A 19,366-nucleotide genomic window follows, 5' to 3' on the forward strand; every position below is an offset into this window, starting at 1 on the left:
ACCCCAGAGTAAGTTTTTACATTTATCCTTATTGAATTTCATCTTATTAATTATTAATTCATTATAATAATTAATATAACAATTAATAATTAATTATTTAATTAAGTCCAATGTTCTAGCCTGCTCAGAACTTTTTTGGATCTTGACTCTCCATGTTAGGTATACCTCCAAGGAATCTGGAAATTTGATGAGTGTGGCATTTATTCATTTATCTAAATCAATTAAAAACTTGTAATAAAGCACAAGGCCAAGCACAGATCCCTGGGACACTTCACTGGAGATCTCCTGTGACGTGTTCAGCTTCAACTGAACTATCAACAACTATTCTTTGAGTTCAAACACCAAACAGTTTTGAATTCATTTGACTCTATTACTGCTCCATATTTTATGAGCATATTATATTTTATCAGAAGTGTTGATGAAATATAATTTAACTATATCCTCAAGTATTGGTTTAGTAATTCTGTAAACAAAGACAATAAAGTTAGTCTGGTACCACATGTTCTTGATGAAGCCATGCTGGTTCTTTTTCATCACAAATCCTTTACCAGATATTTGCCAAAAATCTCTTTAATTACCCTTTATTGAATTTTCCGAGGAAGAAAAATAAAGCGCACTGACCTATGGTTTTATATTCTGGTGTCTTCCTCTTTGGGACAACGTGACCTCCAATTTTATGGAACGTACATATTTTCCAAGATTTTGCAAATAGTCAGTGGCTCAGCAACCACAACTGCCAGTACTTTCAGGACCCAATGATGAAGTTCATCTGGGCAAAGGAACTGGAATTCATGAAGTACAGCTAAATGCTCTTTTATCTCCTTACTTATTTTGAATATCATCTCTATTGGTCATTTTTCTTCTGTCATTTCCAACATGGCATAGAAAACCAAAATCAAATGAGAATTGAGTAGTGCTTTCTCCTCTACATTGTCAGCTATCATTATCCTATCCAGTCCAAGCAAAAATCCTATCCCTTATTATTATCCCCTCCTTTAAAAAAAACCAACACTTTTTTGTTGTCCTTAACTTTTTTTATTACAGCTTTAGCACTGTTGACACTAGTATTGTAGGACTATGCCAGACTCATATCCATCTTCTCTAACTTAGATTGGCTTCTGTCTACTGTATGTTTCTTTTTGAAATCTAAGTTCCCTGTGCATCCACATTGGTATCTTCAGACAAATATAATTTTTATTATTCTCATTGGTTTTGCTTCTCTTTATGAATTTAAAATTTCAATTGTTGAACATCTCCTAGCCCTCCTCAACTGATTTCCCCAGAACATTTTAGTCAATAGGATTCTAGCTATAATTTCTTTGAAATCTGCTTTCCCAAAATCTAAGGATTGTGTCTCTACCCAGTTTTCCTCTCCTTTACCACAAATTCTAGAATAGAATGATTATACCACCACCTCCATTTTTAATGACAAAATCACCTCTATATCTCACTCTTTGATCTTCACCCAAATACTGCTCATGATGCTTCCTCCTTCTGCATATTCAATTTCCTCACATGAATAGATATGACGTTATCCAAACCCTCTTTTACCTGTCCTGTTTCTTTTTAATAAAGTATTATCAATCCAGAGCCATGGCCCAGTCATTGGTTTTATCTCACCAAGTCTCAGTGACACCTGCGAGGTCAAATTTGCCTTCTTGTGTTAGAACCTGTAAGAGTTCCTTTTGCTTATTGCCTAAACTTTGGCCATTTCTGCTTAGGCATTTTAGGCTTTGGGTTTTATTATTGATTCTTTTCCTGGGTTTTGTCTCCTGTAAATTTTTTATGCCCTCTAATACCTACTTCGGGGGACATACAAAGGAAATCTTCTTCCTCTCTTGTTCTTTTTGGGTTAAACCCCTTTGGATTGACTTTGGATTAAAGATATATGGGAAATATGTTATAACCAGACTTTGTTAGGTATACTCCATCTCTGACCAGTAATCTGCCAATCTTTTATTAAAGCCATGATCCAATAATACTATTTTTAGACATTACATTCTTAGTGAGCTATCTACTTCCCAAATTAATTTTTCTCTGTTATCCCTTGGTAACAACAGGAAAGAAAACCCAACCTGGGTCCCTCTAGCATTCAGTTTCCTGTCCAAACTTCATTATCATTGGCAATACTTTTGAGGTTCCTTCTGATAGTGTTATGTGTGCTCACTTGTATCACTAAAGTGAGTAGATATCATTCATTTGGATGTCTTAAGAGATTCTTCGTTATGACATAGTTATGTGCACTGGGAAGACAATAGAGCTCTCTGTTGTTATTAGCTCAACAAATAGCTTCCTTGGAACCAACGAATATGAAATCATCCACTACTACTACCTCCCAGTCTGAGTGTTATATTGGAATCCAAAAAAGGCTAAAGAAAGCCTTCAGTGAATTGATTAGATATTCTATTGACTATTTATAGATAAATTGGTACAGCATTGCTCCCAAAATTTACTTCTTCACTCCTATTCAATTGCTCTTGATTAGAAATAGAGGAAAGGGTCTTCTACCAATTAATATTATTTAATTCCAACTGGGCCCTGACTACAGCAATTCTTCTACTATTGTCTAGTGGATTTCTTATCACTCACCACAGAGGCTATTCCAAATGTTCTCTTCTCTTTCCAAGCCTCCAACACCATTGCATCCCCTCACCTTCCAGCTGAGGGCCTCTTTTCATACTTCAACAACAACGAACAAAAAGACCTTTCCCTTCAAGCTCCCTTTTCTCATCTTCTGATCTCACATCTCCCTGACAATATCCCCCATTTACTGAAATCTCTGAAGAAAAAGTAAATCTCCTTTCCAGGGCTTCCCCAACACACATAACCTTGACCCCATTCCCTCCTATCATTTCCATACCCTACCCATCTCTAATCTTCAACTCTTCCTGTATTGTTAATATATTTGTTAATACGATTTGAAGATCTTCCCATCCATTAATAGGCCCGTGTGACCGGTCTGAGTCACATGGAAGTCTCAGCCACATGAGCCTGTGGTGGGAGGAGGTTGCTGGATGGGTGGAGCAGGAAGGGTGGAGCAGAGCTGAGAGGAAGTGAGACAGAGCAGTTAGAGCTGAGAGAGGGAGACGCACATAGAGCAGCAGCTAGCATGAGTGAGAGAGGGAATGATTTTGCCCTTGTTATGGGAAGGTGCATAGATTTCTTTGTTGCTATGATGGATTTGGCTTCCTGGTGTTGGAATAAATGTTTTGGTTCTGCCTTCAGTGAAGAGAGTCTGTTAACAATATTTTACCATTCAGAACTATGCGGGCATATTCTTAGGCACTGTGTGTATTGCGTTGGCGCTACACTTCCCCATCTACAGGCTCTTTCCCTGCTATCTACCAACATGCCCGATCTTTCCCATCCTTAAAAATTCTCACTCAGTCCTCTAATTCCTGTAATTTTCCTACTTCCCCCCTTTCTTAGCTAAGGGACCTTTGATTTCAGAGAAGCCTCAACAAAGAAGCACCTTTTCCTTGCTGTCCTCATTCTTACTACTAGAATGGAATGAAAAGTGAAGTCTGTCAGCCAGCATAGGAATTAAAAGAGATCAAAGTAAATATAATAAGGAGTAGATTGCTAAGGTGACTTTGTCTTTATTATCTAAAAAACTGTTAGAGAGTTTTCTCCCTTATAAAAAACAGTGGTTTTGTCAGTAACCTTGTAATATGAAAGCAGCTATTAGGTGTCTTATTTTGAAGAATCTCCAGTCTTAGAGGTCATCCAAACCAGTTTCTTCATTTTACAGATGAGGAAATGGAGAACAAGAGATGTCAAGTGATTCGCCTAAAGCTAGACACGTACTAAGCATGAGAGGCAGGAGGACGTGGACCCAGGGCCCCTGACTCCAGAATGACTAGATGATGATACCTCTGAAAAAGAGAAGGAGCCACATTTCTCAAATAGAAGAAATGATAAAAAGATAAAAGTTTAACTGGCAGGAAAACTGATGAGATGGGGAAGAATATTCTTAAAAGAGCTTCACACACAAGTGTGATTATAGTGGAGTGATCATACCACCTTGTGACTGTTTCATCTTTCCTACTTCCCTGTGGGACAAGAGAGAAAGCAAAAAAATTCAAGTGAACCCTACAGAGCTTTTATAGCGGCTCAGCAATGGTAGGGAGGCCAACTAAGGCCAAGCCTCTCACTAGGTCTATCAGCCTACGAATAGACTGTCTTTGGTTATAATGAAGGGAAAATTCTAGAATCACGCTTAGTGCAGTAAAATGTTCACAATCTATGCAGCAGCTTTCTCAAATAGAAGAAAAGAGAAAGCTTCTATTTAGCTCCAGCAGGAAAGCTAGATCTGTGTACCAGTTCTAACATTTGCTAGTTGTATGACCATGAATAAGTCATCTCTCTGTGAGCCTCAGTTTCCTCATCTGTTAAAAAAAGAAAAAAGGCTTACTTACTTCAAAAGGTTGTTTTAAGAAAAGTACTTTTCATACCTTAAAGTGCTTTGCAAAAGTGAATTATTATTACTCATTATTACAAAACATACCCACCCAACCATTTTCTGGTTAAAATTTATTATTTTCTCTGTGCATCTTTCATATATGATAAATTTTAATGTTCTTTTAGAGCATAAGCCATACAAGAATCAAGATTATATATACATATATATATACACATATATGTATGTATATATGTATGTATGTATGTATGTATGTATGTATTAAGCACCTACCCTGTGCCAGAGAATGCTAAGTGTTAGGGCTATGAGTTCAAAGAATGAAACAAATTCTACTCACAAGGAGTTTATATTCAAATAGAAGAGACAAGTAGGCATAAAAATATATACAGCACAATATATACAATGACATTTTATTGTTGTTCTTCAGTTGTTTCAGTAATAACCAAATCTTCATGACCTCATTTGGGGTTTTCTTGGCAAAGATAGTGGAGTGCTTTGCCATTTCCTTCTCCAGCTGATTTTACAGATGAGGAAACTGAAGCAAACAGGGTTAAGTGATTTGCCACGGCTTCCCCAGGCTTCTTTGTAACAAAGTGGAATGGAGACTTCAGACTCTTTTTGCATTTCTCAGAGCAAAGTAAAACAGTCAGGGTAAACTGTGAGCTCCATCCTCTAGACACAGCAGGAAGAGCTTGCAGGAAAGTCTGTAGGGCCATTTTCTAAGAAGCAACCTCTTCTGACCATACCACCCAAGCAAAGGTGGCCAGTCTTAGCCGTGGTAAGAAAAGGTAAGATGCAGGGTGCCTCTATGTTAGGCAATATGAATCTGTGCAGGCAAAGCCCCTTACAAATATATACAAAGTAGTTAAATGAAAGGGAGTTTGGAAGGGAGGGCATTATCTGTTAAGAGAATCAGGAAAGGTTTCATGTAGAAGATGGTGATTGAGTAATATCTTGGAAGAAGATACTGAATCTATGAGGTGGTGGTAAGAAAGTAATATATTCCAGGCACATGAGATGGCCAGTGCTTAGGTGGGGAGACCAAAAATGGCATAACACATAAGGAGCATAGAGAAAACCAGATTGCCTGGGGGAGGGGTATAATATATAGTGAGGCCAAAATGATCTGTGGAGGCCATCTGTGGAAGCCCAATGATCTGTAGGGCTTTAAAAGTTAAACAGAGGAGTTTATATTTTATCCAAGAGGAAAGAGGAAGCTACTAGAGATGACAGAGTAGAGGAATCACATGGTTAGATCTGTGCTTAAAGAGGATTACTTTGGCAGTGGTGAGTGACTGGAGTGAGGAACGATTTGAGGAAAAGACCAAATAAGAGGCAGTTGCAATAATCTAGGCAGGAGGTAATGATGGCTGGGACTAAGATGAGTAAACTGGAGCAAACAGAGGTTAACTTGTCCAGGGTCTCATAGCTAGCAAATGTCTGAGGTCAAATTTGTACTCAGGTCTTCCTGACTCCAGACCCAGTATTCTATCTACTCCACCATCTAAGCAGACTGAGTGGGAGACATATTGTCATGAAAACCTCGACAGGAGAGAGTTTCCTGAATAAATCAAGAAGGATTCGGGCTGAGAAAAGACCATCAGATTTGGAAACTAAGTGGACAATGGACACAATACCAATAGCTAACATTTACAGATTGAGTGAAGGCTTGCAAAGACTTTATGCAAATCTCATTCAATCCTCAGGACAATCTTTTAAGAGGTGGAAGTTATTATCACTCCCATTTTACAGATGAGGAAACTGAGGCAGACAGAGATTAAGAGACTTGGCCCAGGTCACAAAAGTTTTTATGGTTCATCACCTCATCCACCATGTCACCCAGTGGCCTCCAACTGATATCTTTGGAGAGAACAGCTTCTTTGGGGTGATTGAGGTCCAAATCCAGATTGCAGTGTCAAGGAGTGAGTGAAAGGAAAGGAAGTGGAATTGGCCAGTGTACCCAGATCTTTTAAAGAGTATGGCTAAGAAAGCAAGGGAAGATGTAGCATGACAGCTTGAGGGGATGGTAGGGTCTAATGCAGGTTTAAGGATGGAGGGAGATGGGCATACTGGATGGCAATAGGAAAGGAAGAAGTTGACAGCAATCTATCTAACTCAGTCTCTACCATATATAGTAAAGTATCCAATGCACAGAGATAATCAATGCTTTTCAATGGATTGTTAAGTATATCAAGAAACAATTTCCTAACTTATATTTCTATTTTTTCCAAATTTTGAGCAGCATTTGGGGGCACTATATTGACCCCAACATAGGATTTTATTTATAGTTGCCACTAGCCATCTAGACCCCCCCCCACTATAAGCACACTGGCCATCACTTACTTAGAGAAGGAGTGTCAAAATTTAAAATTTAGACAGCATTGATTTCCTATTATCCATTAGCGATACTTCTTTTGTTTCCCTCTATCTATACTTTTTATCCTTTGGGTGCGAAATTCTGTAACTTCAGTATAAATTACAGCAAATTACCAAGGAGTCACTTCCCATCACTGTTTCCTTACTACAGCATGCTTACATATACAATCACTGGTATCACTGACTATCAAGGCAAGAAGCACATATAAATAATTCAAAGAAAAGAAAAAATAAAGACTACATTTTCCAATACAGAAAATATCAGAATAAACTCCAGACTGCTGTAATTAACAAGGCTCTGAACTGTCACAACTTTTGTCAAAATGAAATACACTTATTTATCTACTAAATTATATTGATTATCATGAGTAACTTATATTATTACATGCTTCATTTTCTTTAATGATCCCATACCTGGATGAAGATTAATTCATTCTTGATCTCTTTGGCTATTGGAATGCAGCTCGGATTACCCTGTCACTAAGTGGCTGAGTCGGTCTGAAGTTGTCTCCTAAAATTCCATCACAGCCCTCTAAGAGTTCTGCACCTTTAACATGGGTCCTCAGCCTTCGAAATTCCTCTATCTAAAAATAAAATCAGAAAAAATCAATTAATATTTCATATAAAATTAAATAAATCCAGGGTTTACAAAGTCTTTAAAAGATAAATTATTTTCAACAGTCAATAAAAGAAAAACCCTGTTTGTCCTTACTGGTTCCAAATTAGCCAATTCCTTCCCATCTAAGGATGCTTAAAAGGGGAACAAAGCAAATGTCGATCAACAGAACAAAGACAATGCGAGCACAGATAACAAAGGCCTCAGTCTGTTCATTAGTCTTTAAACATTCCTAGTTTCTTTTGTTGCTAAAGTTGTACATGGGGAATTCTCTGTGTCTCACTCAATAACAGCTTGATGACACCCTCTATATTATTAACAAGGTAAGATTTTTTTCCTATTTCCACAACTCAATAGATATGTTTAATGACCATGTTGTAAAAAGGGTAAAATTTTCTCCATTTCATAATTAAAATGGAAATCTAAATTTTACATCTATATGTCTTAAACTAATGAAAAAAACTTTAATTAAAGGAGATTTAATAATACTTATTTTAGTATTTTAATAACTAAACAAATTTTGCATAAGCTAAAAGCTTTTCTTTATCAAAAGACATCTAGGACTTTTCACATTTCTTCTATAGTCCTCAGAGGTCATATATCAAAAATATTCTTAATATCTCAAGCCCATGTTTGTGACATAAATCTATTTTAAAACCAATTAAATTTGTCTAGTAAATTAGTTATACTTCTGAGGTCAAAATATGCCTTGTAAAGGGAAAATATAAAAATCAATTATTTTGTTTTTGCAGTGTCAAAATCACATAATTTATTTTTCCCCAATTGAACTTTGTGGCTTTGTGGGGCACAGTCTTAGAGTGAAAATATAGGGGGAAACTACTAGCCTACTTCTCCTGGATAGTCTGTCTAGTTAACCGGCATCATGAGAATCTGATGGATTGATTTGCAGCAGTATCCAATTATAATATTTTCTTCAAGCTTGGAGTAAAGGTAATATGACCAAAGAATTCATCACAGAGTAACCAATGTACTAGTAGACATTGCAAGCACCAAACAAAATTACTATGTAGGAAGAGAGAGAGAGAGAGGGAGACAGAAAGAGAGAGAGAGAGAATAAATAAATAAATTAAATAAAAACTAACAGAGGACCTATACTAGAGTCATTTCAGAGCTATCAATCAACTAACTGATTGGCACTTGTTAAAACAAAAGTTAGAAAGCCTACACCAAATCAGAAGAAAGGATAAAGATGAGATAACACTCTATGCAATTACAATTATAAAAATTAAAATTATCTTTTGAAGAAGTTTTTTTTACTTAAAAATTAGAAATAAATAAAACTAAAGATGTTGAATCTGATTATCAGAATTTCTTAGAATAGCTAATGAATATGAAAGTTACCACAATGAAGAGCCTAGAAAGCACCTGGGCTACCAAACACTTCATCACCTTCCTATGTAGAGAGACATGTGTGTATCCCTCAGGGTTGTTATGGGGATTAAATAAAATAAAATATATGCAGTGTTCTGCAACCCTTAAAACACATTTTAAATTTTTTTAAGGTAATATGATGAAACAATGAGTTTGAGTTAGACCAGAGTTTCAACCTTATTCTCAACATTCACTAGTTACATGATCATGAGCAATTTAATTAATCTGTGGGAGTCTTGGTCTCTTCCCTATAAAATGAGTATGACAAAATATGTACTACCTTTGCCACAATGTTGTTGCGAGAACAATGCTTTTAAACTTTAATGTGATACATTAATGTGAACTTATTATTATTATCATCAACATCACCATCATTATTGTCAAGACAAACACAAACCTAAAAGTTTAGATGCAAAGTGTTAACAGAGGTAATTTGCAAATGATTACAGAAACATCACCCAACAACCCCATACACAGAACAAGAAGAAATGGAAGGAAAATAAAGGGAAAACAAATAAAAAGAAATAAAACGGAAATAAAAGGAAAACAAAAACTGCAGAAAGCTAGTCAGAGACAACATAAAACCAAGCCAGACTCTCCCCAGAATTTTCAAACAGATTCGTCATTATTTTTATGTCATCTAGTCTCATCATCTGTGATGGTAGAACCACCACATTTGGAATCTACCACCTCAGTTTCCTAGAGGAAAACCACTCTTCCTCAGAGGCAATGAAAGGAAGTGACCAGAAAAGTCATACTCAATGGGCAGGACAAAAGGATTGGCTGGGAAGAAGTGATCTAATCCACACAAAGTAGGGGAATAAGGAGGAATGACCTAGCCCTCCTCAGCTAAGTGGAGGAGACTACAGTAGTATATTAATTAAATGCCTAAGGCACTGGGCTAAGTAGGCTACAGAGAACCCCCTAACCTCAGAGCTTACATTTTGCTGGAAAGAGAATATAGTATGATATACTATAATTGAAGATCATGAGTGAAAGGGGCAAAGAAGAAATCAAAGTATCCTAGGAATATTTGAGGAAGGAAATACATTAACTGCTCTCTCTACTGAAGGAATCAGAGAAGGTATTGGCTACATTTGAGTGAAGCCTTGAAGGAACATAAAAGCAGGGGTGTGCTGGTAAAGATTTAACTGGATCTCTATGGGAAAAAAATCTACACACAACACACTTTCAAATTTAATCTACATTATCAATATTTTCTCCATCACTTTCATAAGTCTAGACAATCAAAAAAACAATAAATCAAGCCCTGATTTGTACCATTTGCTGATTTTGAAGGTATAAATGCCCAAACTGAATATTTAACAATCTGCTCTGACAAGCTAGCATGAGCTAGATCCAGCATATTCCCAAAGAAATTTGAAAGACAGAGATGAGACTGGACCATATTCTAGTCATGAAACACAAGTTGAAAAATGTACCAAGAGAAGGAATGCCAAATTTGGGGAAACATAGTTCTTCAGTTTTCCTGGAACAAAGATGTGAAATGAGGATTGAAAGGTGAATAGGGACCAGATAGTGGAAAGCTTTAAATGCTAGGCTGAGGAGTACATATTTTATCCTAGAGTAGAGTAGTAGAGTAGGTCATAAAATATTTTTGAGCAATGACTTGGTCAGGCCCACACTTTAGGGAGATGATCTTGGCATCTGTGTGGATATTAGATTAATGAGATCTTGAGATTTGAAGCAGGAAAACTAATCAGGATGTTATCACAGCAGTCCAGGTGAATAATGATGAGGATTTCAACTAGGGTAATAGAAATAATAAATCATAATCATAATATTTATATGGTGCTTTAAGGTTTGCAAATGATTTTGCAATATTATCTCAGCCTCACAACTCTGGATGGTAAGTGCTATTATAATCCCTGTTTTACAGATGATGAAATTGAGGCTTAGAGAGGTTAAATGACTTGTCCAGGGTCCCACAGCTGGTAAGTATCAAAGGCAAATTTGAACTCAGGTCTTCCTAACTCCATTCCCAATACTCTATTGCATCATGTGAGTGAAGTAATTGGGATTAATTTAATAGATGTAGAGGTGAAATCCACCAGACTTCACAATTAATTAGATTTGGGGGCAAAGGAAAGGGAAATGTTACAAATGACTCCAAAGTTACAACCCTGAGTGATTAGGAAGATGCTGGTTCTTTCAACAGAAACAAAGACATTTAGAGGCGAGGTGAGTTTGGGAAGAAGGATGGTGAGTTATCTTTCATGCATATTGCTTTCAAGCGGCTTTGGGACATCCAGGCAAATATGGCCAGGAGGCAACTGGAGTTGTGTACTGGAGTTCAAGAAAGTGATTAAGGATGAAAAAATAGCTTATTGAGAGAAAAAAACTATAAAGAGAAAAGAGCACAGGACAAAGCCTTGGAGGGGACACCCAAATGACATGAAAGACGCATAATGGCCCAGCAAAGGAAACTGATAAGTAGTATTCAGACAGGTTGGAGGAAAACCAGAGTTCTCGTAGCTGTGACATGGAAATAACTATAAATACTGTCAAAAACACGAAATGTAGAGCAGTAGGAGCTTGGGTTAATTTCAAGAGATATTTCAATTGGAGTGCCTGTTTTAAGGTTTGCTTTGAAGCTTCTTTTGAAAACAGGTTAATTTTATATTTTGTTAATCTAAATTCAAAATAAACCTTCAAGCTTCAGGATGCAACCTCAGACAGTTTTCATGAAACAAGTCTCTTCTACCAGAGAGGAACTGAATCGACAGCCCGACAGTCCCAAGTCACTGTAGTATGGGAGGAACTATTTCACAAGAAACCCTGCTCTCTGATCATAGCAACACTTTGAAGGCTTTCAAACATCAACAGAGATTGAGGGGGGGAGCCTCTTTCTGAAATGTCAATTTCTCTGAAATATCCACCCCTTAAAATCCTTTAGCAACTTCAAATGGCTTCAAGTGCATGCTGAGTTATCCTAGTTCTAGTTTCCTGAATGTTACTGCACTGAAAAAAAAGATATAATGATAATTGAACAGAACAATATGTCAGGATAAAAGTCTGCACCAAAATATAAATGTCAAGGTAATGCAGGAGACCATCACTGTCACATGCCTTTGTATATATGACTTTTCTACTCTGCCAAAAAAATTTTAACTGAAATTCAAAAATAGGATAGAAATTCAACCCTTCTATTAGAAAGGCTCCTACTCTGACAGGTAGTACATAGACTGGCAGCAGCTCACTGTAGCAGAGATGAAAAACTACATGCTAATTGGTCTAAAATATTTGTTCCATGCTTCACTGACCCAAAAAAACAGATAATTCATAAAAGTTCCTTTTTAAAATTGCCTACAGTATATGTATGGAAGAGCTAGTTTGCAAGTAGCTGAGATTTCGTCCTAATTGGCTTCTGGGGTTTTGCGTTTTATCCATACATATGCCATCTAGTAGCTAAAGAATGGCTTTCACTTGTATGCTAAAATTTCAAGAAAACAGAAAAAGAGCGATCAATAAAAATGCTTTTGCTTTACCTTTCTTATCTTTAAAAATCTGTAACAAAGAAAAAAGTCAAAATGGTCTTTCAGCATGCTCTTCTATTATTCCTTTTTTGTATGTTTTAATAAATTAAAGAGTCTAAGGCAAAATGAACTGTAAACTTTCCACATTTATGTGTAAGTGGTTATCTATTACAGACTTAGAAACACATATATACGTGTGTGTGTGTGTGTGTGTGTGTGTGTAAATTTTCTACCTACCCCCACATATTCCTACTTTCCGGTGATTCTCTATTTCATCAGTCTAGTGCAGGGGTAGGGAACCTGCAGTCTCCAGGCCCCATGTGGCCCTCAAGGTCCTCAAATGCAGTCCTTTGACTGAATCCAAACTTCACGGAACAAATAAATAAATAAATATAAACAATAAAAGGATTTGTTCCGTGAAGTTCGGATTCAGTCAAAGGACTGCATTTGAGGACCTTGAGGGCCACATGGGGTCTGTAGGCTGCAGGTTCCCCACCCCTAGCTAGTGCTACCAAATATCATTTCTTATTAGAAACTGAAGAGTAGAAATGCCCAGTACCTTCTAGCTATCCCCCCAAATAGAAGTCAGTAAGGAAGCATACTTCTCATTCCATCGGCCTTCCTGAAATAATTCTAGCAACATATTTTGGCCTTCTCATCCTTCATTATTATTTATTGATGACCTACAACATCATGACATACTGAAAAATGACATGGCCCAAACCCATAAGGGAAGCAGCAGCATCTTTAATGGATACCATGGAACAGATAAACATACAATGCTCAATCATACAAACAGTCATTGTTTTCTGCAGTTTATTACATGAGCAGATAAGCCAATTCCCAGATGAGTGGATGAATAGATCATAGGATCATAGATTTAAAATTGGAAGGATCCTTAAAGACCACCTAATCCAAAACCTCCATTTTAAAACTAAGAAAACTGGTCCAAGAAAGAATTACATTACTTGCCCAAGGTAGCAAAAATAAAAAGCGTAAGAGTTAGATTTATGATTTTGGAGAGAGAAGACAGGCCAACCTAGATCCAGAGGATAAAATAGTAACTCTGTGGCTTCTGAAATAGCTCTTAGAAGCAAATATACTTGTCTAAAAATATACATGATTTTAATATATTAAGACTGCAATGGCTCAGACACTGTCCAACCACATAGATACTCACCTCAGACATCTGTTTACAACTCCACAAATTTTATACCTCAATTCTTCTTTTAAAAAATCCATGATTACATTTGGTATTGTTTATTCCCTTCACCCACATGTATCAAAGAACCCACATCACTTGGTATGGTCTTCAAGAGTTACTGACAGGAAAAAAACCATGCCACACCCATCCTAGGGTTGAGCCTCTTCAAAAACACATGCCATTTCTCACCTGTACTAGGCATATAACTATCATAGCAATGAAGTGGGAAAATGTTGGCAGCTAAATTTCTGAGGCTACAGAATGCAGCTGGACCATGCAAGTTAACCATATCCAGACCCTGTGAACCAGTCAAGCCCTATAATCCACTTTGGTGTTAGATATTTGGGATATTATCACTTCTCCCACCCTACCCCAGCTCCAACATAGAAGTCTAAAGAGGAGCCAGAGAGAAGGTGGCATTAAGAGGGGTGAAAACTCAAATTCCTATTTCCAAGACATTAATAGATACATACACATGAAAAAGAAAATGTTTGAATATGCTTTTCTCCCCTGTGCTATTCTCTTGCTTCATTAAGGGAATGGAATGGAAATTGGGGAGAGATGAAAAAAGAGGAAGAAATTGAGGAAATGATTGAATTTGAAATGTGAGATGAGCAGAAAAATATATAAGGGAAGGGCAAAAAAGAGGAAAAAGGAGGCAAAAAGAAAAAAAAGAAGAAGACTAAGGAATAATGATAAGCCCTGTCTAAATAATTTATGGATAGAGATCTGATGAAAAATATATTCTGGGCTTGGAATCTCATTTGCCAATCAGGCAACATTCTTGCTGAAAAACAGTTTTTAATCTCAGCTTCCTAATGTTTAGGCCACTGTTTCATCTTACAGTTATTTAATGGTTATGACCATAAATGACTTGGAAAGAAAGAATTATATTCTCATTCAAATTCTATATAGAACAAGTAATCCTTCCAATCTTTTTTTTTCCTTTTCTATGGCATATTAACCAGTATTAATATAAAAAATTTAACCAAACAGGAACTTCCAGTTCCATATTCTATCAATTCTTGATTCTACAGGAGATGTAAATGTTCTGTAATGTACTTAATTGTCAATAGTACAGCACAGTAGAAAATTGCTTCTTAAATCAAGCTGTTTTGCAGTTTCCACAGTGAAGCATTATGATGAATAACTTTTTTTTTTACCTTGGTAATACAGATGCTGACTCTTTCCCTTAATGATATCCTGCAGCAGACAATGCAACTGAAGATGCTGACTATTTACCATAATAATACCCTGCAGCAGTAGTTACATAAGTTAACCCTATGATGTATGAAGAAAAATATTTTCTTTTACGCAATTCAAATTTTTAATCTATCATGTGCATCAGATACCTTGGGGACATTGTCTGCCATTCTTGATTCCTTTTGTTATTTTATATATCAATCAATTCTCCTTCTGCTCATCCTTTCTTTTCCCTCCAAACCAAATAATACTAGTCTTTTCAATTTTTTTCTTGTATAGAATCCCATCCCCTGCCTATGTCTCCTATCATTTTTATTATCCTCTCTGGACCTTTCTATTTTTGCCCTGCCTCCACTGAAATTATATGAGAAGCACTGAATGAAGAATTTAAGTCAAGGATGTGTTGATTTATATGCTGTCATTATAATATTTTCTAGATTATTCTAAATTCCCTTCTTAATATAGCTTAACATTTTATTTGCCTTAAAAACACATACTGTTGTACTTTGAACAGATGTTTTCATGAAGCTGTATGTTAATAGCACCTAAATCTTTATCTTGAGAGGTTATAGCTAACTTAGAAATCATCTATGTGCATGAGTAGTTGAAATTAGTACTTCTAATACACATTCCTTTGGATATGACTCCCCTCTATGAAGAGAGAACTTGTCCCTGGCAATGGAAAAGCATTACTTAGTGCTTTAGGGATAGATTTTGCCAACGGCCTCATTTCTCTGAAGTCATGACAGCCAAATTCATAATGGCATAAATCTAGCCCTTAGTTATTTTAGTATATCACTGAATAGCATGATAGTAAAATACAATGTCTCATGTATATATAATACCTTACATATAATTTCACATTAATATTGAAAATGCCATAATATGGAGTCCTTTAATGAGATTCTAAATGAGATGGGAAATTTTCTGTTCTATAGCTCAGCAAATTAAATCATAGTGGCTTAACATGAATTGAAGTCCATTGTGGCTACAGAGCCAAGACATTTGGATTCTTCATAGAGTTCTCTGCCTATAGAACAATGCTAAGCAAGTGAGAGCTAGGTTTCTATTCCTATCTAAAATACAGTGTCCCTAAAGTCTGGATACATAGGCAAAAATGCATATTTTGAAATATTGGAATATTAACAGACTTTAGCCCCCTTGACTTCTTTTTCTGGGGTGTGCTAAAGGAGAAGGTGTACTCAATGAAAATCACAAATGCAACACACTTGATTGAATGCATAAAGAGTGAATTTAGCTGTATGACCCTGGGCAAGTCACCTAACCCTGTTTGCTTCACTTTTCTCATCTATAAAATGAACTGGAGAAGGAAATGGCAAACCACTCCAGTGTTGAAATTGATGGCAATGTGGAGTTAGTGCATCAAGTTCACATGAACCTTGCAAAGCACATCAAACTTTGCATCACAAATGATGGAAATCATATTGAAGATGTCATTGTTAATACTCCAATTAAATTTTTGTTGAAAATTTCATTCATTTCATTTCTTGAAAATATGCATTTTTGCCTATGTGCCTAGACTTTAGGAACACCCTGTATATTTTGACTTGTGTCTATCCAGAAAGGTAGCTACATGTCTATAGTGACCACAGAAAGGAGAAGGACAATTAGAGCATGACATGGATGATATTATTGAATCAGGATTTGATTTTGGTGTGGTATGGTTTAATTCATATATTAGGTGGGAAGATAAAGTGATAAACAAGTTATTGGATCCCATATGATCAAAAAGAAGAATATAATCGCCCCAATTCTCTGAACCTTATGCTACCTGAATACTACCACTTGATATGTCTACAATAGCATAAAAACAATAATTCACATTTCCACAAAGTTTTAAAGTTCACAAAGCATGTATATTATTATTTAAATTTTGCAGAGACTTGATATTCCAGTATTTATATTTCCAGCACCTAACATAAAGTGAGTGCTTAAATTAATGTTCATTAAATGAATAAATAAATTAAAAAACAGATCATCTGACTCAAAATATAATACTTTTTTTTTTACTGTATCAATCACTTTTTTTTGAAACCTGTACAAGTTACATCAAAAGACAAACTTTGATTGATTATAAAGACCAATCTCAGTCCCAAAGAGCAGATGATGAAACACATTGGTAGTGGCGGGGGGGGGGGCAGGGGGAGGGGACTCAATGGGTATGGAGTGCAATGTACATTGTCAGATATGATCACCATGGGTTGGTTTTGTTTTATTATCTTTTTTTGTTACCAGAAACCATCAACAGAGGGCGTCAGTATGTCAGGAAAAGATAATGGTATAAAAATAAAAGGCAATAATAAATTTTTCTCTAAAAGAGAAAAATTTATTGATTTCAAAATGCTATCCAATCGATTATTGCATGCAATCTTTACAATAATCCTGTCAAGTATATGGGTACATTCTAGGCATTATTATCCCTCTTTTAAAGATGAGGATACTTGGGCATGGGGGAGTTAAGTAACTCACAACCCAGGTTTTTGGACTCCAAGATTAAAATGCAATTGGGAAATATTTAACAAAAATAAATAAAAATATAATAGAACGTAGATAGTGTTAATATGTGGTGTTTTAAAATCAATATGTGGCCCCTCAGAAATCCTTATGCATAGTTTTGTGGACCCCAGTTTCTATGAATTTGACACCACTGTTCTAGGCAACCCTCTTGTTATTGTTCAGTTGTGACCTCGATTAGGATTTTCTTGGCAGAGACACTGGAGTGGTTTTCCATTTGCTTCTCCAGCTCATTTTACAGATGAGAAAACTGAAGCAAACAGGCTTCAGGATCACACAGCTAGAGAGTATCTGAGGCCAGGTTTGAATTCAGGAAGATGAGTCTCCCTGGCTCCAGGCCTGCACTCTGTCCACTCTATTATCTAGGTGCCCTAGGCAACCTCCTAGAACAGGACTGTACAATCTGCCACCCACAACCTGCAGGTTGTACAGGCCTGCTCTAGACTATAAAGTAAAGAAAAAGTACTAACCTGCATTAGTAGTGGGACTTTTGTCAACCAAGGGTTCTCTGTACAAATGAAATCACTGGTGTAGTCCCTCTACTAGGTACAGTTGGTAACACAATGGATTAAAGCACTGAACTTGGAATAAAGAAAACTCCATTTCGAATCCTGCCACAGACACTTAGTGGCTGAGGTATCCAAGGCTAGTCATTCAATCTCTCTCACCTTCTATTTCTTCATTTGTAAAATAGAGGTCATGGTAGCACCTACCTCACAAGGTGGTCATGAGGATCAAATGAGATGTGCTTTGAAAACACTAGCATTTATACTTCGTAAAGGAAAAATCTTTAAGCTTAGAAGACTAAAGTCATAGTTCTAAAAAGGAAGTAAAATATTGAGATTGGGACAGACAAGGGGTAAACATATCAGATAAACAGTAGGAGCAAAGGCATAAAGTGAAAAATTAACACTTGGCAACACTTTCCACCCAGTGTTTACTGATGCAGCAATCTGTCTGCACCACAAAATATGGTCAGTCATCAAGGTGGAAGCCAGTACGTGCTGTACCATTTCTCCTCCCTAACACTGGTGTCGTGAAAAACCACTGGCAGTTTTCTTTCATATTAGCTATTGTCCGTCCCATCAGCCCCCTGTCTTACCTTTAATCAGCTACTTTGCCTTTCTATGCATTGTACTAGTATTACTCACACTCACCCCATATACCCAATCCATCACCAAGTCTCGTTGTTTCTATCTTCACAACATCCTTCATATATCCCCCCTTTCCCCCGCTCAAATGACCACCACCCTGGTTCAGGCCCTCATGCCTTCATGCCTGGGCTATTGCCTTTGGGTTGGTCTCCCCGGCACAACTATCTTCTTACTCTATTCTATCTTCCATTCAGCTGTCAAAGCTGTGATGTCAATCAGTGATTAAAGATCTTTCCCACCCATTCAACAGGCCTCAGGTGGGGCTAGTTAAGGGAAGCTTGATTAGAGGTTTGTTTGTGGGCAGGCCTACACTCTTTACTTACTAAGTACTAAGCCCCAGGCCTACACCCTTTTGCTGATTGGGCATGAAGCCCAGGCCCTAAAAAGAGTATATATACCCAGAAGGTAGCCATTAAGGTTAGAAGTCAGAATTCAGTCCAAGGAGAAGTAAAAACTCCAAGTCGACAAAGCTGCAGAGAATAGAGACCAGGGAGCTGCAGAGACCAGAGAACTGAGGAGAGAGAATGCAGGCAAGCAGACAGTTGGGATTCATAAGTGTTTACAGGAAGGCTCCAGCAGGGGGGAAGGTTACAGGATGACTTGATTCTTTGCAATAATACTGTGTTATAATTTCCTTGTTACATTGAGGTGGACTTACTGGTTTTGAAATACAATTACTGCTATGTCGAATTGGGGATATTGGTTCTGGGATTTGATCCTCTGATGTCTAAATAGATGTTATACTTCCCCTCCCTTCTACCTAGAGAATCTCTTTGTGATTCCGAACTATACAGGCATGTTCACAGTCATCGTCAAGGTCATGAATCTTGCCTTACTGATACAAAAAGCACAGGTCTGACCATGTCAGCCCACCTACTCAATGAACTCCATCATCTCCTTATTACCTCCAGGATCTAATCTAAAGTCCTCTGGCTTTTAATCCCCTTCACAATCTGGTTCCTACCTACC

The 19,366-nt window shown here is 36.9% G+C and overlaps 1 protein-coding gene across 1 annotated transcript in view; it reads right to left on the reverse strand.

The window, feature by feature from the left end:
* Positions 1-19,366, reverse strand: part of CA8 (carbonic anhydrase 8) — a 161,150-nt gene that overhangs the window by 39,227 nt on the left and 102,557 nt on the right. Inside the window, exon 8 of the mRNA XM_036765137.1 lies at positions 7,211-7,380. Within this exon, the coding sequence (XP_036621032.1) occupies positions 7,246-7,380 (135 nt within the window). The 3' untranslated portion in view covers positions 7,211-7,245. The remainder of the gene's footprint in view (positions 1-7,210; positions 7,381-19,366) is intronic.

The sequence above is a fragment of the Trichosurus vulpecula genome, chromosome 1, assembly GCF_011100635.1.
Source record: "Trichosurus vulpecula isolate mTriVul1 chromosome 1, mTriVul1.pri, whole genome shotgun sequence".
NCBI classification, from domain to species: Eukaryota; Metazoa; Chordata; class Mammalia; order Diprotodontia; family Phalangeridae; genus Trichosurus; species Trichosurus vulpecula.